General features: G+C 46.8%; 2 protein-coding genes and 2 long non-coding RNA genes across 7 annotated transcripts; all 4 read left to right on the top strand.

The window, feature by feature from the left end:
- The first annotated feature begins 3,761 nt into the window (after positions 1-3,761).
- On the top strand, positions 3,762-5,221 carry LOC113490070. Its single transcript, XR_003400143.1, has 2 exons — positions 3,762-4,069; positions 4,971-5,221. It is a non-coding gene; the product is annotated as an uncharacterized LOC113490070 (long non-coding RNA).
- A 5,150-nt stretch (positions 5,222-10,371) lies between these two features.
- Positions 10,372-11,901, top strand: LOC113490069. Its single transcript, XR_003400142.1, has 2 exons — positions 10,372-10,584; positions 11,156-11,901. It is a non-coding gene; the product is annotated as an uncharacterized LOC113490069 (long non-coding RNA).
- A 67-nt stretch (positions 11,902-11,968) lies between these two features.
- On the top strand, positions 11,969-18,040 carry LOC113490067 (T-cell activation Rho GTPase-activating protein-like). Of its 3 annotated transcripts, XM_026866260.1 has the most exons (9): positions 11,969-12,088; positions 12,286-12,438; positions 12,523-12,632; positions 12,788-12,983; positions 13,208-13,325; positions 13,566-13,711; positions 14,150-14,241; positions 14,329-14,498; positions 17,330-18,040. In XM_026866260.1, the coding sequence occupies exons 2-8, from the start codon at positions 12,298-12,300 to the stop codon at positions 14,459-14,461; spliced, it is 936 nt and encodes a 311-aa protein (XP_026722061.1). In that variant the 5' UTR covers positions 11,969-12,088; positions 12,286-12,297; the 3' UTR covers positions 14,462-14,498; positions 17,330-18,040. The 3 variants fall into 3 exon arrangements, with proteins under 3 accessions (XP_026722061.1, XP_026722063.1, XP_026722064.1); XM_026866262.1 differs by lacking the exon at positions 17,330-18,040 and having other exon boundaries at positions 14,319-14,443; XM_026866263.1 differs by lacking the exons at positions 14,329-14,498; positions 17,330-18,040 and adding an exon at positions 13,991-14,072.
- A 1,604-nt stretch (positions 18,041-19,644) lies between these two features.
- LOC113490068 (interferon kappa-like) lies at positions 19,645-22,756 on the top strand. Of its 2 annotated transcripts, none has more exons than XM_026866264.1 (2): positions 19,645-20,228; positions 21,743-22,756. In XM_026866264.1, exon 1 carries the CDS (start codon positions 19,673-19,675, stop codon positions 20,225-20,227), a length of 555 nt encoding a protein of 184 aa, XP_026722065.1. In that variant the 5' UTR covers positions 19,645-19,672; the 3' UTR covers position 20,228; positions 21,743-22,756. The 2 variants fall into 2 exon arrangements, with proteins under 2 accessions (XP_026722065.1, XP_026722066.1); XM_026866265.1 differs by having other exon boundaries at positions 21,755-22,756.
- The last annotated feature ends 2,633 nt before the right edge of the window (positions 22,757-25,389 follow it).

Here is a 25,389-nt window from a genome sequence, read left to right on the forward strand (position 1 = left end):
TTTGTCAAGGTTGAGGATTAATGGGAACTGAGGGAAGTGACTGTAACAGCCTGCAAGTACCTGCCAAGAAACTATTGTCCTTAAGCAGAAGGTAATTCCGGCAGGGGGAGATTGCGACCACCGACTCATGGACCACCTACCCACATTACACCCCAGACCCATTTCTAGACATTTCTAGCTTTCACTGTGCAGAATCGGAAATAGGAGGAGAGTATATTGATGATTTACACAAAATTATATGTCTATGTATGAATACTTAATGGGCAAGTTCTCTATAAGATGTATAATTTTAGCGCTTGGTGTGTGTTGTTGGTGAGACGACTCCCCTACGCACCCAGCCATCAATAAAGAAGTGTCTGCTTATCTACATCACATCAGTGTCAATAAGTTTTTATCCCAGTTTTCGGTGACAGTTTCTGGCAACTCAGGTGGGACCTCGCTGAGAGAGACCGGAGGAGTCAGGGACCTGAGCGGTTCCAGCCGGCACCGAGGATTTCTTGGGGATACCCATCAATTCCCTGATCCATAAGGCTCTTCTCGATGTCCCCTGGAATTTGGCAAGACACTTCTTTACATTTTAAGGTACTGTTGTGGTAAGTGGGTTAGAGTCCCACTAGTGTAAGTCTGCCTGTCAGACATGGTGAAAGCTGCATAGGGTTGGACCAAAGGATCCTAGCGTAAGTGGAAGACTATGCCCATAGGATGTAAACGAAAGCTATTGCAAGATTGGACAATAGTATAGACAAGGGAACCTATGTGGTATAGAATTCTCAAAGGTAGTGCCTCTAATGAAAAGTTAGAAGATTTTCATGTGTCATATTGTGGAATTCTTTATTTTCTCAGTGGTGTACTGTGTAAGAATTAAGAATCGTATAATATTGTGTGACATACTGTTTGTTATTAAAGGTAATAATTCTGGAAAGGTGTGATTGAGCTTGTAAGCGTGAGACGTGCAATTGAGCATGAAGCGAGTGCGGAGTTCAGATCCGCGGTTCTGTTATCCCGCAAGGGGTGCAGCCGGAGAAGAACGAAGCAACAGATTCAAGTGACTGATTGTATATTGTGTTACAAAGTAAATGAACCATGGCATCTAAGATGACTCATTTGTTTAAAAGTAAAAGTATGGGTAATCTGGCTGCAAATGACAAAGTTCCGAAAACTTCTCCATTAGGATGTTTGTTAGCACATTGGGGAGATTTACATGATGATTTGCGAAAGAGTCAGATGATTGAATATTGTAATCACTGGTGGTCTCTGTATACTTTGGATAATCAGGAAAAATGGCCCTTGAATGGGACATTGGATTATAATACCGTTTTGCAGTTAATGATGTTTTGCAGAAGAGAAGGGAAATGAAGTGCCATATGTTGATTTATTTTTCTATTTAAGACAGAGGAAGGATTGGCAGAAGGAATGTAAGTTGATTAGTAGGAATAAGGTAGTAATGGCTATAACTTCTGACGTTAAAAAGGAGAAAAATTGTTGTTCAACATGTGAGCTTGGAAAAGACTGTTTAAAGAAAAGAATTGCTTCTGCTGAAAAAGATGAAGGGCTGGAATTAGATATATTCCCTCTGCAGAGAGAACGGCATCAGGGGGGAGAATACAGAGAACAGGTAGAGGAACCTGAGAGTAGTGGAATAGAGGATGTGGATGAAGGGCCGTCTGAGGTTGTAATTCATACCCCTGTTTCTTGAAGAACTCGGCAGCGGGCACAATCAGTAGCTCCCCTGCGGCAGGGAGTTGGCAGTGATGGGCCGGTGTATGTGAAAGTGCCTTTTGCAGTCACGGACTTGATGGCTTGGAAGCAGGCAGCAGAAGTGTATAGAGAGGATCCTGAGAGAGTAAGCAGAGTGGTAGATACTATAATCAGAATGCAGAATCTGGATTGAAGTGATTTACAGGTGATTTCAAATAATTTGTTAGATGATACAGAAAAACAGATGGTATTAAAGGCCAGCAGAGCACAAGCAGAAGTGGCTGTTTCGAGTGGAACAACAGGTGGAACATTAGAGCAGAATTTTCCATCTGGGGATCTGCAGTGGGACCCAAATAATGTGGAGCACAGGGAGAGACTGAGTCGGTATCAGAAATGGATTTTATATGGGGTTAAAAATGCCATGCCTATATCCCTAAATTGGCCTAAATTATATGAGGTGAGACAAAATAAGAATGAATCTTCCTGAGCGTTCTTGGAAAGACTGAAAGAAGCTGCCAGAAAATACACTGACTTGAGAGTAGAAACAGAGGTGGCTCAGATACAATTGGTTTTGATTTTTATGGGAAAATTGGCACAAGATATAAGAAAGAAAAACTCCAGAAACTTGAAGGAGATGATGGAAGGAGTCTGAATAAAATGCTAGAAGCAGCATGGAAAGTAATAATAACAGGGGAAAAGCGGAAAGGAAGACCAGAGAAAATACATTGTTGGCTGTAATGACAGGGACAGCAGGCAGAGGAAGAGGCAGGGGAAGAGAACGAGGAATCTGTAGAAGGGGAGGATTTATGAACTGTGGCAATTGGAATTTTAATGGCCCCTTAGGAATAAATCAGTGTGCCTTGTGCAGGGAGGAAGGACACTGGATAAAGGATTGTCCTAGAAATTGAAATATTCAGCAGGAAATAGCCAGAGTGATGGTTTTAGAGGACTGAAGGGGACCAGAGGGGAACCCAGCTGAGCCTCTGGTTGTAATCAAGCTGGGAGAAAAAGGAGTTATTTTTGGTAGATAAAGGAGCGGCATTTTTGGTATTGAATACTTGTAAAGGAAAAAATGGAATAAAACCAGCAAACATAATAGAAGCAACAGAGAATGAGGGAAACAAGCCAATCCTGCAACCCCTAGATTTAAAATTTGGAAATAATTACACATGAATTTTTGTATGTACCAGAATGTCCGATACCCTTGTTAGGAAAGGATTTGTTATCTAAATTAAATGCAAAAATTGTTTTTGAGGAAGGAGAACTTTTTTTGAAAATACATGAGTCAAAAACAGGAGAAATCTAGATAATACAAGAAAAAGTGAAGGAGCAAGAAATTCCACCAGAGGTAGACTCTGCAGTGATTCCTACAGTATGGGAAACAGACATTCCTGGCAAATCAAAATTGGCAGAGCCTGTGAAAATAGATTTAAAAGAGGGTGCAGGGACAGTAGAAACCAAGCAATATCTTGGAATTTACCACTTTGAACGTTAACAAACAGGGTGAATTAGGGTGACCTTTCCAGAGGTTAATTGACCTTTCTTCAAGGTTTCAGTGCACGTCCTGGCACACAAGCCAGGGATTCTTTCTTTGGAGTTTCCAAATGCTCATCAGATGTGGCCTGAGGTTTGTGACCAGTGCCACTGCTGGGCCCTGCTGAGCCTGCTGCCCAGCGGCACTGAGGCTTTTCTCCGTTGACACAGCATTTCACCCAAAACGAGGTGGTCTGCGGTGGAAGTTTTGTTCTCCTACCACCTTACTAATGCAGATTGTGTTGCATTCCCTGTAGCCCTTCTTTTCTGAGCAAGGTCTCTTAGCATTCCTGTAGGAGATGGGTACAATTCAGACCAAGTGCCCACACTTCAGATGTGCTATTACTCCAGGACTCTTCTGGCAGGGGTAGGAAGAGAACGTGCATGCTCTTCACAGTGAGTCCCGGTGCTTTGTCCTGCGACATGTGACATCTGCTGAGTGACACCTGCTGCCAGGAGTCCTTCCCGAGGAGGGCAGCAGGGTTTGCAGAGCACACAGTGTCAGAGGGTCAACAAGAACAGTTGTGCCCCTCTTCAGTTGGGGTGTAGGTTTTTGCCATCTTACTTCACAGGAGTCATTCTGCGGCACAGTCTTGGCATGTAGTTTGTCCTACTGAATCAACAGGCAGAGTCATGACTTTGAAAGCTCAGCAGACCCCAACACGTGTCATTCCTTATGCCTTTGATTTGCAGAGTTGTGTTCAGATGAGCCTGGGGACCACGAAATAAAGGTGGAGATGGTATGTCAGGCAGATGTGCACCTTGAGCCACACCCTCTTTGCTCTGCAGCCTGGCAGAAGAAGGAGGAGCCATGGCCTGGCAAGCTGAAGGAGGAGAGGTATGAGGCAAAGCTAGGCTCACAAACCCTGTGGCAAAACAACCCATATCTGCAGTTCCTGGGGCAAAACCGAGGCAGAAGACTGCTTTCTTGAAAGCAGTTGTGCTCTGGGACTTTGCCTTGTTAGATGGCTCATCAAGAGGAGAAGCCTGAGAGCAAGCTTTTTCTGTACCTCGTACAGGTGTAAGTCAAGCAGTTGGCTTAGCCGTGTTTGTGATGGTAATGCCCTAAAGAAATACTTGCAAGGCTCTGAAATACAAAAAATCATCCTCCTACCTTATAATGTAAGCAGCAGCACAATGGACCCATGATTTCCAAGTAGTCAGTGGATGATAGGAGTAATTCCCCATCAACAGTAAGCTGAAAAGGTAAACCTATCTTATTCATTGTAACTCAACCTTATACATTTGTTTTTTCACTCTTGCCTTACAAAGATAGAACAGCAGATCCTGTTATAGCAAAAGGGTAGAAAATTGGATTGCTGGACAGTGCGGAAGATCCTGGACCACCTTCTGCTTGCCCCACGGCTAACTGTCATCTTTATTTGCAGTCCCAGTAAAGCCACGTGTCTGGAGATCAGGGCATGCTGAAGCAGCAGGAGAGGCTTTGTCTGGCCAGTCACAAGACACTTGCCTTTCAGATTTCCTGAAAAGAAAGCCAGTATATCGAGGAGGAAGTTCCCCTCCAGCCGGTGGGAGTTTTGCTACTGCCCACGTTGAACGCGCGCCTGCTTTCCAGCACTTTCTCCTGCAAATGCTTTTTGCAGAAGTAAAGGCTGGAGGGACCAGATGCTGCATATACTGACGTCCTCGGTCATTGTGTTGTCTGCTGGGTTGTTCTTCCAGATCAGAGAAGTGGCAGCTGAAGTCTGCATGTTTGACAGGTGGCATTCTCTTGGCAGGAACCGTGCGAAGGCTGGCAGACACCACTGCTGCAGGCACGGGAGGAGCCCTCGCGAAGGTGCCAGCTTGGGCATTTGATGATCTGGTCTTGGGGGAGCTTTTTGACTTGGCCTTGTACATCATTTGCGAGAGCAACTGTTCTAATGACCCCGCTGAGAGAGGTTTGTGTTATTTTTTCTTTTTCATATGTGAATGTAGCAATGTAGCAAGCAGAATAGCCATAAACCAGGCTTGACAGTCCCATTCTGTAGTATTATGTGCTTAAAGGAAACTTTTAAAATTTCTTTACAGTTGTAGCTAGGAGAAGGGTGAAATGCATGTCCAATCCTTGTTCCAGTAAATAAACAACAGTGAGGAAAACAAAACAGAAACCAGCATCTGGAAGAGCAACTAGATAGACATAGCCCAACTTTGCCCAAAACTTTCGATTGTAGAGCTGAGTTTTCTCAGGTGTTTTGGGTGCAGGGGTTGAGTAGGGGATCTTGTAATGGAGGTGGGAGCTGTGGGAAATTCAGGCCTGTTGGGATCCCACCATGTAGCAGTGGGTAGTGACGAAGGCAGGTGTCCTAAATGGGGTGGATTTACGGAGGAGCTGGAGAGGACCGTGATAAGCTGAGAGACCGGGAACCCTGTTTCATCATCTGTTTCTTACTGCTGGGTGCTGCGTGTGTCCCAGGTGGTCTGATGGGGAGATGATGCGCAGCCTCCTCCTAGTTCAAAGCTAAATCTGGCCCTGCGAATCTCAGGTGGATCCCTTGCCCAGTGAAGCAGACAGCAGAAGAGAGCTTTCCTTGGGCTGCTTTCGTGTGGACTCTGATGTCCTTGGTGTAGTGTGAAACACTCACCTCGACCTTTAGAGAGGAGCCAGGCACGGAGCTGTTTGGTGCTTTTAAAGCCGGCCTGCTTCTAGGCATGCCCAGGAACAAGTGTTTCCCACAGCTGAGAAGCTTTGCTGGTTGAGACAGGGATTGCCCAAGTGAGGAGGCAGACAGGGAGCGTTCCGCTTCCAAAATTCTCCCTTTGGAGCTGGGCACCTGGCATCCTTTCATAAATCCAGCCTCCAGCCACTGCAAGGTGTACATGGCTTCCCCAAGGTGCTTGAATTATACTGCCATCCATTTCCCTTCAAGCAGAACAAGTAGTCGTGCCAGGTGCATGAAAAATCTTCTGAGGTGACACTATGTGCTTCCTTAGAAAAGGTAAGTATCTCTGGTTTAAGAGATGTCCATAGGTGGATTTACACATCCATTTTATAAAGCTGTCATATGCAAGTTGAGTATTGTGTTATACAACTGCATTTCTTGAACCTCCAGTTTCAATCTTTCTGATGAGGTCGGTGTAGCAGAGTAGCATCTTTCCATCTCTGATTGAAAGAGCCTTTTTGTTTGAAGAGGAAGATAAGTTGCTGTCCTGGTTCAGCTAGGATAGGGTTAAGTTTCCCCAGTAGAGAGGGGGAAAGGATCTTCAGCCGGGTTATTCATACCATGCTGACGTCAGGTCCGGGCACGGCAGCGCGGGAAGCTTTTCCTTTGTGTCTTTGGTCTTGGGAAGCACGTGCAGGTGGTTGTCTGTATCCTTGCTGTATTTCTCTGTATATCTTTTGTCTTCTTTACTATTATTACTGTTTATTGTTGTTATCGTTGCTACTGTTGTTGTTCAGGTTGTTATTTATCACACTGTTGTATTAAATTTCCTCTTACTTTAACCCGGGGTTTGTGCCTCACTTCCAGCCTGACCGGCTGAGGGCGGGGGAGGGGCAATGGCAGCGTGGTCTCCGGTCCCAGCAGGGCCTAAACCAGCACCTCCTTTTGTAATCCACCCCTTTATTCTATACCAGCTGCGTCATGTCCAGCTGCCATTGAGCAGTTAACAATAACAAAATAACAATTTACAAAGGCACAGCCTAATTCACGGCATGTTCTCACCCAGAATCAAGTCCCCCTGTGGTACGCATCGGACCTCTCCATTGCCCTGCATCACCCACCAGGTACACCCAGGTCCTTGAGCAAAAGCAATCCCGTGGATGGGTTTGCCTTTACCTTTGCCTGGCGCAGGACTAAACCAGACCATTTTTCCCCATATATTCCTCATGTGCACCACAGGGACTTTATCCCCATCTACAGCACGTGGAGGTCTTGCCTGAGCCGGCCAGCTCGGCTGGCAGATCTTGTGTTGACTAGCCAGGTGGCCTTTGCTAGATGCATGTCCCAGTCTTTGAAGGTGCCACCTCCCAGTGCTTTCAATGTGGTTTTTAACAGTCCATTGTAGCGCTCGATCTTCCCAGAGGCTGGTGCGTGGTAGGGGATATGGTAGACCCAATCGATGCCGTGTTCTTCTGCCCAGACATTTATGAGGTTGTTTCAGAAGTGGGTCTCATTGTCTGACTCAGTTCTTTCTTGGGTGCCGTGTTGCTACAGGACTTGGGTTTCAAGGCCCAGGATGGTGTTCCGGGTGGTGGCGTGGGGCGCTGGGTAAGTTTCCAGCCACCCAGTGGTTACTTCCACCATTGTGAGCACGTGGTGCTTCCTGTGGCAGGTCTGTGGCAGTGTGATGTAGTCGATCTGCCAGGCCTCTCCATATCTATATTTCAGCCATCGCTCTCCATTTTGCTGGGGCTTCACCCGCTTGGCTTGTTTGATTGCAGCACACGTCTCACATCCGTCAATGATCTCATAAAGAGATAGTGGTTTCTAGGTATAATAGAGCACACAGGGCTCTAGGACCAATACTGACTGTTTAAATAACTTGGAAATGCTAGGTAATGGAGAAGCTAGACAGTGAGTAAGTATCTGTTAAATAGAGCATTTGGAGTCTTTTCTCAGAAGTTGCAAGTGAATTAGGAGGCAGATTGTTGAGGAGAGAGGTAGCCATGATGACCGAAGGCTGGCTCAGTGAAGAGTGCTGTCCGAAGAGGAGTTAGAACAGCATGATAAGAACTGGCTGAAACTGTGGAATACAATGGAGTTTTGAAATTGAAGATGAAATGAGAGCTGAAATTTCCTGGGAAAGCAGCAGACTCTTTGTATTGTACGTTAGATCATCTAGAGAGAGGGCGCTTTCTGTTAGCTGTTGCCACTCCCCGAGGTGATGGCCCAACTCGGAGTCGCTAATAAAACCAGCCTTAGAGGTCCCCGCAGCCTGGTGCAATCCTTTAACACCGTATATCACCCTTCCCCTTCGGGTTGTCCTTGTGCTTTCCATGAAGAGACATGGATGGGAACGTCGTCTGCCGGCTGTGTGTCACGGAGCTGCACTTCAGGTGGTGCGGGCTGACAGTGTGGAGCATCTTTCCTGTTCTCCTCTAAGATCCCCTATAGATGCAGGACGTATGGGGTCAAGTGTTCGTCTCCCTCAAGGAGGCTTGTGCCAGCGGGGACGGAGGTCCCAGGTGGAGCTAAGTGCCTGCCAAATGCTCTTTGAGCTGGTGAGAAGCCTAGAGGTTGGTGAGGGGTCCTTGGAATACCCCAAAGAGCTCTGCCTAAAATTTCAGGCCACTTCTAACCTACCAGACCCTGATATTTTTGTTTATTTTATTGGACTGTTTTTAGCCCGTTTTATTCATTGCTTCTTTGCGTCTGTCCTGAGGACGGCGGATGATGTGGAGGACGTTGCTCTGTGTGTCTTGTTCCCCTTGGATAAATGCTGCTTAATATTGCTGCTGCAGAAAGAGAGTCCTTGCTGTCTCCTCTCGTTTCAGGTGTTGTGTCTATTTTCTGGCAAGAGTGTTTTGACCAGAGGTGTAGTAGCAGCTTTGCTGTTGGGGAAGGTTTCTTCTGGGCGTGCTGAGAGGTGAGCCGTGATTGACAGCGGGGGCTTAAGGGGACTGCCGGGAGGCGTGTCAGTGCAATGAACTCTCGGTGTTGTAAACAGAGAGGATGTCCCCACGATGGAGGGCAATGTCCCCACGCACAGCCCCTGGTAGGAGTGACACTGCTCAGGGCCCGCAGCAGCAAGGGCCTGCAGCACAAGAAGGCCCCTTGACTGTCTGTTGGGGCTGAGTCTGCTGAGGGAGCGTGAGGAGGGAGCCTGGGGTGCGTGTGACCGAGAGAGCGGCAGGTGAAGTCTGCCGTGGGCAGCAGTGGTGTGTTTGGAGGCGAGAGGATGCGAAGGTGGTGTTCCTGTGGTGCCAGGAGGGTGTCGGCAGCGTGCGAGGCTTTTGTTTGGGCTGGGTTTGTGGAGGCAGAGCGTCAGGCCTGTCAGGTTGTAGGAAGCGTTTGTGGAGGTGCTGGAGCAGAAGGGCCGCTGGAGTTAAGTGCGGCGCTGGGGCGGGTGCTGGTAGGGGCCAGGGTGTAGCCACCCCCTCCTGCAGGGGCCTGTCGGGGAAGCTAAGCAGGAGCGTCAGCCTGTCACGAGCTGGATGGGAGACCCAGGGGTGCCCCCGGTTACCACCGGGATGAGAGGGCGCCCGGGAACACCCTTTTTGGCCTCTGCCCCTTTCTTTGTGCTCTGGGCTTTTTCGCCCTTCCTGGCTTGCCCTGGATTTGGTCGTGGTCCTCCTTGCAGAGGCTCCTGGCACCCCAGGTGGCTGTTGGCCTCGTGGTGGCCATTGGCCGAATGGCGCCCATGGGTGCAGGGCCACAGGGCAGCTGCTTTGTGTCCCTTTGGCGTGGCGGTCTGCAGCGTCAGCGCCTCTGGTGCTGGCCGGGAGAGCGGGAGGTGCATCTTGCAGCTGCTTGGGGTGGGGTGGGCGGAGGAGTGCGAGGCCTTTGTGCCCAGCCAAGGTGGCGGGGAGGGCTTCCTTCATCCCCTGGGAGGAGCTGGGCACATCCCCGGAGCTGGGCCGGCTGGAGCCTGTGGCGTCCCAGGAGGTGCGGGCAGGAGGAGACAGGCCGGCAGGCCGACAGGGCAGTGATGGCAGAGCACCAGCACTGGGGGTGCTGGTGGGGAGGAGAAGGGTGCATCCAGTTTTCCCTTCCTGAAAGTTTAACAGTAAAAGGAAGGACACAGTGAAAGCGTATGGAAAAGGAGCGAGCTTTAGAAATCTCCTTTCTCTTAGGATATTGTTCATAGCAGGAATAATTCATAAATAGTTCTCTCTAGGTTTAACAGAGTTTAACTGAGTTCTAGGTACAATACTGACTGTTTAAATAACTTAGAAAGGCTACGTAATAATTCATCCTGTCAAGCTCCAGCTTTCCCACCCACTCCCCTCATCACCATCACCATCTCGTCTGCCCTGAGCCCGAAGAGATGAAGAGAGGTGTTTCCATTTTCTGTCTGGCAGTGGCATAGCTCCAGGAGGAGTCCCATGGAGGAGTGCGATAGGACCATGGAGGACAACCGAGCACAGCCCGAGTCCACTGAGCACCACCAAGATAACGGCAAGGAGCACCATGGAATACCATGGACCGTAGGACCATGGAGGAGTGTGATACACCCCTGAGGACCACCGAGGACAGCCCTCGTCCACCGAGCACCGCCAAGAAACACTGAAGACCACCACATAACACCAAGGTCCACTGAGGACTGACAAGGACCCCCAAGGACCACTGGAGAACCCAAGGTATTACTGAGGACCACTAAGACCACCAAGGACCACTGTGGACAACTGGAGACCCTCATGTTCCACTGAGTACCACTGGAAGCTGTTGGACTCCCTTGGAGGCCATCAAGGTAACTGGGGCCTTGGAGGTGCCATTTTTTCAGCCTGAGGATGAGGAAGGTGGTGGGGGTGGCTGTCCTTACCCAGCTCTCGTCTCAGCTCCCCAGCGGGTGCATGAAGGGGAAGCCAGACCCACCCTGGCAGTGAGCAGAGAGCAGCAGAGCACCAAAGAAGGCAGATGCTTGTGCTGGTTCTGGTGGGGATAGAGTTAGTTTTCTTCCTAGAAGCTGATCCAGTGCTGTATTTTGGATTTAGTACAAGGACGATGCTGATAACATGCTGATGCTGTAGTCGGTGCTAAGGAGTGCTCGTCCTAAGTCAAGGATTTTTCATTTTCCTGGGTTTTGCACGCGAGTGGGTGCACAGGAAGCTGGGAGGGCGCAGGACTGCCGGGAGAGCTGACCCCAGCTGAGCACAGGGACACTCTGTACCGTACGAGGTCATGCTCGGCACAGGAATCAGGGAAGGAGAAGGAACGGGGAGGACGGTCGAAGTGGTGACAGCACCATGGATGACCAGCTTTCTATGCCGAGGCAGCTTGGGGCTCACCCAGCTCTCTCCTTGTCCCTTCCCTGTGCACAGGACACCAGAAGGATCCAAGAAACCCCGAGTGACCCTCGTCCCGTCACTGCAACTCCTGGAGAAGGAGCGGAGCCGCCACCATGCCATGAGTGTCTCTCTGAGTGGGTACTGTGCTCCCTTCTGCCACTGCTGCTCTCTTGCCCGGTGGAGGCCGTTCAGCACCAGGAGGCTGGGGAGGCTGGTGGAGGGCCAGGCAGAGGGCAGAACGGCTGCCTTTCCCCTCTAGCTGTGCCGGGGTGCAGGGATGGGTGTGCAGTGGCATGGTGGGCTGGGGGCCCTTTCTGCTGCATGGTTGTTCCCTAAGCACAGCCTGGTTCTTGCAGGCTCATCTCAAGCACAGGCCTCCGACGATCCTGTCTAGCAGCGAAGGGGGACTTTGCCACTCACCAGGTGAGTTTGGGAAAGAAAGGCTCCTCCTGCAATCGGCTGGGCTGTGCTCCTTGTCCCTTGAGTGTCCCTGTGCAGGTTGGGCACCCCGAGGGAGGACGTCAACCAGAGGAGAAAGGACAGCGCTTGGCAGTGTTCGCTGGACGTGGTTCTGCAGGGACACGCAGCCTCTGGTGCTGCCCACAGCCTGGAGGAGGACAGGGCCAGGGCTGGGCCAGGCTGTCCATGGACACACCGGCTCTCAGGAGCCCCCGAGTCGGAGCAGTTGAGCCGCAGCCACGGTTCCAGCTGCTGGCTCCCCTGCCCGTCCTGCCGCACCGCTCAGCATGGTGCTGCAGGCAGGGCAGGGCAGGCTCCAGGAGCACTGGCCTGGCGGCATCCACTGACGGCCTCTTCTCTCTTTTCCTTTGCAGCACAGGGTCTGCAGCAGACCCCAGCCACTATCCCGTCTTGAGGCAGGCGGGCTCCGGCTGCAGCAGGGCACTCTTTGGGCAACCCCTGGCAGCCCTCTACTGGGAGGATGGCATGCTGCCCCAACCCATTTAGGTCAGTCAGACTAGCCAGAGGTCCCCAGCCCTCCCTCTGCAGGCTCCAGAGGGGCAGCAGGTGTCCCCAGGAGCTTTGGGGATGGGGCACTGGGCTCTTCACTCCCAGCACAGAGCCAACTCTGGGGCAGTGCTCTGGCCACCACTGCTGGAAGGCAGCTCCTCGGCCACGTAACTGTCCTCCCTCCTCTCCCGCAGGAGCTGCTGTCTATGCTGCAGCAGGAAGGGCTGTGGATGGAGGGGATATTGCACAGAACCACCGTGCTTCTGGAGCTGTGGGACACCCTGGACCATGGCGCAGACGTCGACCTGCAAAGCCAGCCCGCTCTGCTGCTGGCTGCCATCCTGAAGGTGAGCGCTTCTGCTCTGCAGCTGGAGGAGCTGCTGGCTGGCCCCAAGTGTTCAAAGGATCACCTGGAGCCCTCAGCCTTGCAGGACTGGCTCTGGAGTATCCCCTTCAAGCTCCTCATGACCGACCTCTATGAGGACTGGATGGCAGCATTGCAGAAGGTCAGCAAGGAGGAGAAGATCTGGGAGCTGAGAGAGTGAATGTAGGCAGCAGCCTGCCTGTTGAGCAGGAGCCCTGACCGCTGGCACAGAGTACCTGGAAAGCTGAGCTGGCTCCCACTGGCCTTGGGTGGAGCTGGGGGACACTGTGGGCAACATCTGCTGTATTAGTGCTGTGTGCCTGTTCCCCCAGGGTGGCCGAGAAGTTGCCTGTGGCCAAACTCCTCCTCCTGAAGCAGCTGCTGTCCTTCCTCCAGCACATCGGCCACCACACAGCCACCAGCAGGATGGGCTGCAGCAACCTGGCCATCTGCATGAAGCCAAACCTGCTGAGCCCAGCCCAGGTGGACCTGCTCTTGCTGGAGACCGTGCTGGAGGTGACCCACAAGGTACGTATCCCAACCCGCTGGGGCAGCCTTCCCGGTCCACCAGCACTTGGCTGTGCAGAGGGCTCTGCAGGCCTCCTCCCACCAGCAAATGCTGTCAGGGTGGCTGCCCGGAGGAGCAGCCCCACAGCCACAGCCTCTGGGCAGGAGCAGGTCTCAGGGGTGGCAAAGGCTTCTTGGTCCCTTGTCAGGCAGCAGGGTTGAGACCGACGATTTGACATGTGCAGGTGAATGTGCTGGTGGAGTTTCTGATGGAGAACTGCAGGGAGCTCTTTGAAGAGGAAATGGGCAGCCTTTCCAGCACAGCAGACAAGGAGCTGCCAGCCCCCCTGGAGAGATTCAGAGGTGAGAGGAGGGACTGAGGTCCCAAACAGGCTGGGGTTTGGAACACCAAAAACCTCCATGTTGCTTCCCCTCTTGTCCTGTGGCCTCCAAACAGGAACATTTTCCTCTGCAAGATGAGCTGGAGCCTGCAGACAGGGCATCGGAGGGCTGACCACAGAAGTGTAGGGCTTCGGGTGGATTTTGCTTTAGCTCTGTTTCCTTCCAGGAAGTCAGTTTGCCACAAATGCTTTTGCTTTCTAGATCTGTGTTTGAAAGACAAAAGTGTCTCTGCAAGCAGAGAAGACACAGAGCACCAGGAAAAAACCTTTCTGGATGCATCCACCTCTCCACTGGACATCCTCAGACAAGCTGGGGAAGACATGGAGCTGGAGTCTGAAAAAGGAGAGGTATGTCAGCTCCCCAAACACGGTGACAGTGTGTCTGGTGTAGGAAGGGAGTTTCTGATAAGGCCAAGTCGCTGCTGTGCCTCTGCCTGGCAGTAGTGTGGGTTTGCGTTGTTCCTCCACCTCTTAGGATGATACATAGCAAAGGAAGTCGGCAAGGTTGTGTCTCAAATGCACTTGGCATGTGTTTGATCAGCCAAAGACTTACAGAAAGACAGAGGGGAGTAGTTGTCAACTTCAGGGGTGTTTTTCTCAGCCCCTACTTCATCAGAGCTTCCTCAGGTCTATTTAGGGGTCAGCAGGGGGACTGTGTGAACGGTGGCTGATGCAAAGCAGCCCAAGGCATCTCCACTGGAGAGCTCAGGTACCAATTCAGCAAACAGTCACTTACCACTCCAGATCATCCCTTGCCACAAGCCAACTGTGACATTTCTGGTTTAGGCACGGCCAGCTTTGCCTCTAGTCACCCCCAAGAGCACGGCAGACTCCCTGGGGCACCTAGAACAACTGGCCAGGTTTCCAGAGGAAATACGGTAAAACAAGCTCGCTTTGGTTAAAATCAGAACTGACTCCAGTGGGTCGTGGCTTTCCCTATCTAATCCCACTGTGGGGTGTAACAGTTTGCAGGCTCTGCCCAGGACAAGGAGAAGAAGAGAAGACAAAAGAGAAAAGAGGCCTGGGGGGAGAAGAGCGAAAACTGTGTGGAAAAGAAGAGGAGGAAGAGAGAAGGTGGTTCCGGGGACAGACCAGTGAAAAAACAGCAGCAGGTGCAGCAGGTTGGGCAGCCCAGGTGCATGCCGGGCTCTGCTGCCCATCTTTCACCCCTCTCTCCACACTCCTCTCCGTCAGCCCAACGCACTGGCAAGGGACAGCGAGGGACGGTGCTGTGTGGGGTCTGGAAATGGCAGGGGCCCAGCGGCTCCCAGCCGAGCCCTGCAGCATGGCACAGGGGCACTGCATTTTTCTGCGCAAGATCAGGGCTTGAAGGGCATTGCCCAGGGGACAAGGTGCCAGAGCCACCCTGTAGCCAGCGCCAGGAACAGCTCTCTGCTCTGGGCCGTCAGCAATTCTTATACACAGTGTTCCCCAGAGAGGGGGCAACAACACCCTGCTCCTTCCTGCCATGGATTCACCAGAGCTCTCTGACTCTGTCGTTGCAGGTGCCAACTCATTTACTGCCTGAACTGCTGTGACTGTGGGGCCCCTGCAGTTGCTGTCTACAATAAAAAGATCTTTCTCTCTTGTGACCAAGCCTGCCAGAGGATATTCTGGAGTGGAGGCTGTTTTCTGTGATGAATCCTCAGGGAGCAGTTAGGGATCGTCCCTTGTCCCAGCAGACTTTCCAATGGGTGTCAGGGTGCTTTAGGAGGGAAACCCAAGCCCATAGCCACACAAGAGGGTGGAGGTTGGACAGAGCACCTTGAGGTCATCTGGTCCAAGGTGGGCTCAAGCAGGCTCAGCTCAAGCAGGCTACCCAGCACCATGTCCTGGGTTTCTCCCAGAAGAAGCACCATGAGCTCAGGGTGAGGGCAAGACGTAGGCAGGACACGTGTCCAGGAAGGGCTGAAGGTCCTTATGGGGCTACCGTCACCTGCAGCTCACTGTCCTCTGGGGCCCTTGTCCTTGCACACGGATTGTCAGGCGGTTTCCCCAGACCCCCCAAACTCATGGCAATGGTACAAGCCAAACTTCCCCTCTGGGCCATAGAAACATTCCCCTCAAATGCTGCACCCACTCTTGGGTTTGAGTCCTAAAGCAGTGCCAGGCACAGCTTTGCAAGGGAGTTTCCCCCAACAGAATTTTCCTCTGCACAGGGAAATACTAAATCTTCCCAAAATAAGGAGCCAGCCGTGGGTTTCTGGTGGGCGAAGGGGGCAGCCATAGCGCTGGGTCTCCCTGCCAGCCCAAGGTACAAATACCTTTTGGATGGCCCACAGGCACGGTACGGAGCCAGACCTCAGCTTGCCTTTAATTTTTTAAATCAATAAATAAGTAAATAAAAAAAGAAAAAATGCTGGCTCTGTAAATAGCCAAAACAAAGCTTCAGACGGAGAAGACAGCCATGCCAGAGCAGCCTGATCTGCTGACAAGGTAGCTGAAGGCTCACAGCACCCCCCTCCACCCCACTCCCTGATCCCCTAGAGGCTCAAAGCACCCCCAGAAATATTCTTGTAAGGACCTACAACCCTCCTCCCCCTCCCCCCTCATTGACACTGACTCCGCCCCACACCTTCACTGCAAGATCCTTTATTCCCTTAGGACCCCCCAACCCACCTCTGACAGAAAACCTTCCATAATACACCAAAATTAAATGGGGGGGTGGGGCTTCCACAAGCCACAAACCCTGTACAGGATTCTCCCCGTCCTGGTATGTCTGAGGCATTTGGGGTGTGGGGCACCCCACGGGGCTCTGTGGGGCAAGGAGGTGAGGGGCTGGCAGGGGTGATTGGCAGGAATGGGGATGGGGGTGGGGGCATCACTTTGGGGGCCAAGGGTGTCACCGGGGGTGGAGAGGTACACCACCACACACAGAGGCTGCCCAAGGTGTGTCAGAGCAACGAGAAGTCAGTGTCAGTGTAGGAGAAGCAGAGAGGGAAAGAGAGGGGCTGTGTTTTGCTGATTAAGGATACCAGTTAAACTCAGACACCAGAGTGAAAAGACTAGGCATATTTTACTAGTGATAACCAAATAATGTAACATAGTAAAACATGCAGTAAGAAAAGGTAGAATAATGCACCTAAAGCAACAAGTAGGAAAATACAGGGCAATGCATCAAATCATCACTACCTGAGAAAGAGAATAGTGATTAAGAAAGATCCATCCCCACTTGCATACGTTCCCATCACCCAGCCCCGCAGTGGCTGGGCAGCCCCGTTACAGCGAGGGTTTGGGGAGCCTGTCCTGGCAAGGGGGAAATCCTACGCGGTCCATCCACCCCTAGGTGAGGCTGCCAAAGTCGCTGTGAGCGGGTCCAGCCTTATATACCTGAAACTCAGCAAGCCAGAATAGCTGGCACCTTTGTTTTGAGTGGAAAATTTCTGGTTTCATTCTCCTGTTGGATTCCACCCAAAGCCTGGCCAGGGCTCAGGGGGTGAAACCAAGGGAGTTTCTAACAAGGCCACAAACTTGGGTTCTCAGCCTTGAACAAGGCTAAACAAGGGAAGTTGGAGACATTCTCTCCTCGCTACTGATTATATTCTGTCTAAGCTGCATCTTTCACTAGCGGGTTTACATACTTTGTTAATGATTACAGACTAAAAAGCTTTGGCTTGGGGCCTGTTGTTCAGGCTTCAGTACTTCAATGCTTTAGCACTTTTACATCAGCATAAGTGGGTTGTTGTAACTTCGTACAGTACCTACTAGCACAATGGTTATCATCTATAAAATGATAGGATTCATCTATAGGTCAGCTCTGGCTTGGGCCAGTTGTCCAAGCCTTAGCACTTCAACCTCTAGTCTTACACTCCTGTAATGAATACACATACAGCTAGATGACCTTTTAAGGGCAGATCTTTCTCGCATGGACTCAAAGATCAGTTAATTCTTCTAGAATAATAATCTATTAGGTCTACTTGAAAATACAGCTGTGCTTTGTATATTTATTTCCTCTTTTCATTCTAGGTTAGAATGGTCTGTGCTTCAACCACAGGCAGAGAAATAAACAGCAATCTGTGCTGCAGTTTCATATTGCTCTGTTACTTCTTCCAGTTACTACTTTTAATGAACTGTTTGTTTATGAATTAAGCAATAAAGACAGATGATTAGGGGAGACTGTACCCTGAATCATGCAATGTTACTACTATACTTTGCTCAGGGCAATAATCAAGAAACTGACTGAGTGGGGAAGAATTTGTTATTAAAAAAAAAAATCCAAACAAAAACCAACCAAAAATCAACCAAAACCCAAACAAAAAAAACCAACAACAAAACCTGATGGAGTAAGTCAAGTGTAACTATTCTGTGAGGAAGAGGGATCTGTTAACACAGACTAGAATAAAACATCTGTATGAGGTCTGTCTGTGTAAAAAATCTGGAAGAGACCATCTTCCATTTTTCCCCTCTGTAATGTTTGTGACACCCAAGATGGCATCTCCAGCTCTTCAATGAAAGCAAAACATGCAAAAAACCTATTCTGCAAGAGGAAAAAAGAATTTGTGTATCTGGGAGATACAATGAATGTGTGGAAGTTTTACCTGTTTAAATCATTAGAAGGATTAAGCTCATATAATGGTTACAGTTTTGCAGCAAATACTTGTGTATAATTTATGGAAATAGCTGCAGCAGTATTTAATATTTTTCTTGAACTAAATAAATTTGTTACCGATTTCATTATGACTGTAATATATTATATGGTTACCTTCTACAGCTGTATTTTTGAAAAACTGATACATCTCCATAGCCATTTTGTATCTATCTCACCCAACAATGCACTTTAGGCCAGTTTTTCCACTCTAAGTGACAATATTTGGTCCCGTCTTACGCATTTTATATCCCACTCTGATTGTTCTTACACTTTTTATTTAATACTTTCATTGGTGGTAGGGATTTCATTTTTTTTCCTCACACTGGCAGTCCATCTGATCCAAGGTTGCTTAAACAACACCAGTGTATCCAAGGAGTTTGCTCATGTGAATAATTGTGCTCAGCTTAATTTATGACTTTTTTAAGTCTCCCAAATACCTATTGCTGGACACAAAGGAAGCCCTAAAATAAATCTGCTCAGAGTAACTACCTGAAATAGAATTATAAATCTGCTCAGAATGATTACCAGACTAAGAATGAAGCCAACCACACAGCAATGGGTGCAACAGAACAAAAATACAGAGTCAGGTCTCAGACAAAAAAAAATCATATCTGACCTCTTCACCAAGACATAATCACCTGCAGTGAACAGCCTTTGCAATGACATATGTTTGCACAGGAGGCTGGGGAGGCAGCAAAACGATGGTTTAAGACCAGCCTTCCTCAAAATAAAATCAAAGACAGGAGTCAGATTTCCCAATGTACTGTGATAGTCCTAACCTCTTCTATTATATGGCCAGGGAAAGGAAATGAAAAAGAAACTTAGAGTATTTTTTGTGTTCTCTATTCATTCTCTTCCCATTTAATGTCAGACCTGTGCTCTACTGGCACTGGTATTGATTATTGCTTGGTTACTCATATGGGGGAAAAAAAGAGTATTTCACCCAAGTATCTTACCCGTTCTCCTGTGAGTATTTGTACTTGCATGGCACTTAGAGTCTCTAAGTGAGATCAAGGCCTCATTTAAGTAGCAGTGTGTATGTATTAAAATACACATAGCAATATTAATGTCTGTACACATTTTTTAATATATATGTATACGCACACACATATTTTAATGATATGACATCTGTCCTTTGAGTCTAAATGGTCAAGAGAAATAAAGTCAAGGAGAAAGAAAATATTTTCCCTGAATGAAAATAGTCAAAGAAAGCTTAACTGAATTTTGGAAGTATAAATCATGCTGAGGAGACAAGACAGCAGTAGTATTCAGCAAGTTCTTGACCCATCATCGAGAGTGTTATTTTATTTCAACATGTTCTTTCACTGCTAAAATATTAAAAAATTAAGGATATTTCTGTAACATTTTCTTTTAAATTCTCATTATGCTTCCTGTAGAATTTTTAAGAGAGAGGGAATATGTAATCTAGGATATACACGTAACATTGTAATATCCAGCTGAAATAAAAAGAAAGTGGCAAGAAAAAAAAAAAAAGACAATGAAGTCATAAAGCAGAAAATGAAAGTGGTAAGTGTCAAAAGCATACACAAGGGGAAAAACCTTAAAAACCAAAAAAATGATGAAAGAAAACTTCTCCTACAGAATAATTGAATTTCATGATTTTGAAGAAAGAGGAGCCTACGAATGACCTTCAAAGCATCCCAGCCTGTCTTTCAGAATTTATACACAGGAAAGGAGGAACATAAGAACTTATCTTTAACATGAATGCTTTGGGCTTGATACAAATTGGCCTCATACTGTTGTGCACCACCACCATCTCCAGTCTTCAGTGTAATCACCTTCCTTTACAGCAAAGAAAAGTGATCAAGAACAGCCTGCAACTTTTGGACAAAATGGGCAATAAGTTTCCTCGACAATGTCTGAGAGAGAAAATGTCCTTCAGATTTCCTGAGCAGGTTCTAAATCCCAGACAGAAAGAGATTGTCAAAGTGGCCATTGAAGAGATCTTCCAACACATCTTCTATATCTTTAGCAAAAATCTGACTTTAGCTGCTTGGAATGGGATAGCTTTAGAACAATTCCAAAATGGACTTTATCAGCAAATTGAGCAATTGGAGGAATGTGTAATCAAGAAGCAGACCCACTACTTTCAGAGTAAAGAAGTCAACAGGCTGAAACTGAAAAAGTACTTCCAAAAAATAGACTGTTTTCTTAAAGACAAACATCATAACCTGTGCTCCTGGGAGATCAGCCGTGCAGAAATGAGGAGATGTCTTCAATTGATCGATAAAGTCATAAGGAAGCTTAACAACTAAGGTACAAAGATTTTGACCTGATATAACTTAGCTTTAAAAGTATTTATTATTCTATATAGAAGCACTTGTGGCAGTGCTTCTAGTTAATTTTGATTGTATTTAAATAATTACATTGCTGAAATTTATTTTTGCAAATGTAATGAATTATTCAGTATACATAAATTTTTCCCCAGGTGTCTACATGAGCTATAAATTAATCTATGTGACTTTTCAGTGAGGGTTACTCCGTAGAAAGGGATTGTAATCTTACCACAAATAGCGTCATCCTATGGTGTTTTCTGCTGAAAAAATGGGCTGCTACTTTCCATCTCTATTTTACCTACATATAGATAATCATGTAGTTGTGAATCCCTCACCTTACAGGAATTGCTAGATTTGTACTGATTGAGACAGCATCAAAATTAAAGTGGTACATTGTTTATTTAAGTGGTCCTGGCTTGGGTTGAGACCATTCATTATTCTTTCAAAGTTTGTATGCTCTTTTCCAAGAATGTTTGGGGTTTTTTTTACGTTTGAGTCATTCTAACATTTGCTTTGTTCAAAGAGGTAAAGTAAATCTAGAAGGATTTGTCTACACAGGATATTGTTTAGAGTAGCTATGGCTTCTGCAGTAACTTCTCAGTTGGCCATTGTTACTTTTACTTGAAGTACCCTTGTCTCCTCTAACTATCTGGGGGAAAGGCTTTTCTTTCTTCCTGCTGTGTCCAATTCACTTTAAATTCTTTCACAAGCTTATTTGAAATAACTTCTCTACATAAAAGTACCCTAAAGCCACACCTGCCTGTTGCCATCCTACTTGCTCATGAACATAACCATCCTGGCTACTGCAATCTCAAACATTACCATTCAGTGCTGTGTTTTATTGCTGCATGAAGTTTTCTGACTCTTTGCTCACAAATTGACCCACAGAAATGTATAGCCCTTGGTATTCGAATTAATTTCCCCTCCAAACCACATAGCCTCAAGTAATAATTGCAATATAATAAAATTCTTTAAAGCAACTTGCAACAACTAGACAAAAATCCACTAATTTCTGTGAGGTCAGACCCAGATTTTACCCTTGGGAAACTGTCCCTGGGTAACTCCGTTACAAATGGTTATATTTCCCTAGTCACTGTATGTTTGTAAGGGGGAAAACAGAGTAATATCCAGGCTCTGTTACCTAATGAATATTGGTAAAAATATGGTAAAAACCCAAAAAAACTTCAAAAAACCCCTATTTCCCATGGCCAAGGCTGATGTACATTTGGCACAGGCCTCTGGGTCAGGTGTAAAGAAGCAGAGGAGAGAGACCATGGCTGTGGCTCCCAAGAGAGCGTGATGGTAGTCCCATAGGTCTGAAATTGCTAGAGGTTGGTTTAAGCGTCAGGTGAGGAAAGGCTTCCCCTGATCTGCAGCCATTAGAAGAGTATCATTCCAGGGGTAATAATTAAAAGGTGCATCTAAATGAAAAACTTACTGGTAAGAACAACAGCAATGGTATACCAGATCTCGGGTACCATATCTATCACACAGGTCTCTTTGCAGGGTGTATATACTCTCCTTGTCTACCACTCCTGGATGCAAGCTAAAGAAGTGACAAGAGACATGGGTATCAGGTCTGAAGCTGAAATAACAGAGATGAAACCAGCTAGGAACTTCCCCATGATCCAGAGCAACAGAAAAGAGCAAAGAAACAAACTATCAGAGCCATTTGCCACCTGGTGACACTCCGCCACAAATGATACAGCAAAATGTGTGTTTTGTGGGCTTTGTAACTACTAGCAGCACTTGAAATGGCCCCACTGCAAGGCTGTTTCAAATTTTATTTATTTCTGCTGCTTGTTTGTTTTTTGCACTTCTTCAAGCCTGTACAATAAACCAACATTCAGCCTACTTACCTTTCTGGTTCTGATATCCTAGGTGATTTCTGTAATGCAGTAAACTGTCATTGAAATGGCTTCATCTTTACTGAAACTTGGAAATATTTTCAGCTGCTCTCATGAAGGATCCCAGTTTTTATCACCTCACTTGCCTGCAGTGGGAATATGTTAATTCATGGTCCGCCAATTGTTCAGAAATTATCATACCATTAAGCTTTCCTTTTAGTTCAAAACTGTCCTTTAAAATCTCATCGCCAAATAAAAATATAATTCAGTCAACAGGGTACTTTGCAGTACAGGAAAAAAACAGAATGGGCACTAGAGGGCAAAGTGAGATTATAGACAAGTGTAAGAATTATAGGTGAATGTACATGTATTTTGGCAAGACAGTGTTTCAACTCTTTATGAACATGTTGTTTATCAATAAACTGCTGTTGGGTTCACAAGAGGGAATTGAAAGAAAAAAGAACAGCTATTGAAAGAAAGATGTCAGACATGATGAACAGGAACTCACAAATGAGCATTTTATTTCAATTACTTTTTGACCAGCTGTGAGAGAATAGAAATTATATGTACTGCAACAATGTGTAGAGAACACATTTAAAGATGGAGAGCCTAGAACAGATGTAGCTGCTCAACAAATAAAAAGGAAAAATAAAATAGTAAACCAATATATGTTTGTTTTATTCTTACTATTTAAATAAAGGTAAAGTGTCTTTAAGATAAAGGAAGAAAGCTGGAGTCCAAAGATTCTCTCTCTTCTCCTTGATATTGTAACATTTTGGTGCAATCTGTATTTCATCACCATCTATTACCAGGTCAGCTGTATATTATGCCCCTGGCTAACTGAAACCCTCTGGTATTTCTTCCAGTTATTATTTTTCTAGAAGTTAAACAAATGTAGCAAAATGTAGTTTTTAACATACATTATTTTCAAATGGAAATTAATAATATAGTGAATGTGAAGTCTCAAATCCCAGCTGAAAATTTAACATCGATGAAACAAAATCCTTCCATGATGGGATTGACTGTAGGCCAAAAGTTTCTTAAATTTTCTCTTGAGACTCATACACCACTGCTGTGCAGCACTGGTCCAAGTCACAGTTGTGGCTGTTCTCACAGCACCTTGTTTGCGTGTGCTGTGCTGCATTTTTGGGGAAACTGCACTAAAAGTGATAGGGTTTCTTCTACGCAGAGTCTGTTTTCTGGAGTGGATTTATGGGATTGGGGTCAAATGCCTTGTATCCCACATGAAACCTCAGAATAGCTACAGCAGAATTGCAGACTGCTTATTCCAGGCTTTACTCTGGAAAAAATTATTCACAAGTCAAGTCACAGTCAACTACAGCTGTTTGGAGCAATTCTTCCACGGGTTTGGGCTGTTCTGTCAGCTCTGGCTTTACTTTCTTTTTAGACTGGAGTGGGGCAAACCCAAAACAGAGGAAAAAAACAAAGCAGAACAGGACAAAAGCTTGTGGAAATAATCTTATTGCTAGGATGGACAGCTGTGAACTCCTTCAGAGCAGTCATAGGGAAGTTGCAGCGGTGGCTGTGATGGAGCAGGCAGACCAACACTAGGGTTCAGGGGTGTGTGCTGGAGAAGGGATCAAGAACTGCTCACAGGGAGACAGTGCCCATAGACTGCTGCATCCCACTAGCCCTCACCCCTTCCAACTCAGCCTGCCCCTTGTCAGGGGCAGCCCTAAACTCTTTACACCCCTCCCTGGTGTGGAGGAACACTGCATCCTTCCAGGGAGTGACCAGAGGGGAGACCAAGAAATGAGGGTGACAATGACACAGAATAAATCTTAAAAGAAAGTATCATCCCTCAGTTTTGACTAGCAGAATGAATTTACTTTGCTTTAGAAATTTAATGAAAAGCAAAAAAATGTGAACAATGCAGGTTCAACAATGGAACTTTGATACTTTCCAATGAGGTGACTGTGCTTTTAAATATCAAAAAATATTCCTACTAATCCTCATATAGGCAAGGATGGGGCATTTAGATCAGTGTTTCCCACACTATTACTGACATCAAGAAATCCTGGTATGGTGCAAGGTCTTTTTCAGTGCTGAGGGTTCCTAGAGGAGCAAACTGGCAGGGAAAGCGAGGACAATCTTTCTTCTCAGCCTGCAGACATGCCAGTGATACAGCCTATTCTGCAACCTGGAGGGCAGCTGCAGTGCTGTCGTGGGGCCTCCCCACTGGAGGAAAGCACTGCCAAGCCCACCTTGCTTCCAAATGCAATTTAGGCCCTTCATTATTTGTGTCCTGGTGGAATTCCTGTTCTCTCTGTACATCAAAATTGAAATCCCCAGCTCACGTGAACTGGCAACCATCTGTTTTAATTTCAGGGGGGCTAAGGATGAAGCAATGAGGGTAATGAACTAAGTGATGGATAAATGAGCACAGAGACATTCATGTACTGCCTCAGATCTCTGCAAGAGGCTGCAGGGTTGGTCAGTTTTCTAAGACCAATCTTCTTGAGCCCAAGTGCTTTCAGTTAGGAACCTAAAACGACATTACCTTTAGCAACAAAGAATTCAATCTTCAAAGCAAATAATATAATCTGCTTTTGAAAGTGTGAAAGTAAACACATTGACACTCCCCTCTACAAAATAACTGTTAAAACATGGTAATGCATTTGCAAAGTCAAAATCCACATTAAGGAGATTAAATATTGAGATTTCAAATAGCATATTTTTCAATAGCCCCCCTGCACACCAGTTACCACCATGCCGACTCACTGTAACTCTTACTATTGGCTGTATTCCTCAAGTTTTTTTATCTTGGTAGGCCAGAACCTACACAACTTCCTCTGGACTTAGCTGCAGTACTGTGTGTTACAGTTTATTTTTCCAGAAAGGAAATATCTTGACAGACATATTTATATAAAACCGAAGGCTTTTCTTAAAAAAAAAAAAAAAAAGCAATTAATACACTTTCTCTCAACTCTCTTTGGGTCTGAGGTGGACTCAGTTCTGGTCTCCACTTTTTGGGAAAAGCTCACATTTTTGTAATAGATCTTGTGACTATAATTTTTTTAATAGTTAAAAATAAGCTCCTGTTGCTTGTAGAAGAACTCATGCTGTTGTCCTTAGGACAAGAGTTAAATCCTGCATTTAGAAAGGATTAAAAACATGTATTTAAAAAGGATTTGTGCTGAATGTGATTACTGGTGACTAAAAGTATTTCAAGGTACTAAACCTTTTTCTTTTTCTTTTTCTTTTTCTTTTTCTTTTTCTTTTTCTTTTTCTTTTTCTTTTTCTTTTTCTTTTTCTTTTTCTTTTTTTCTTTTT

This window comes from Athene cunicularia (assembly GCF_003259725.1).
Source record: "Athene cunicularia isolate RWA chromosome Z unlocalized genomic scaffold, athCun1 chrZ_part2, whole genome shotgun sequence".
Lineage (NCBI taxonomy): Eukaryota > Metazoa > Chordata > Aves > Strigiformes > Strigidae > Athene > Athene cunicularia.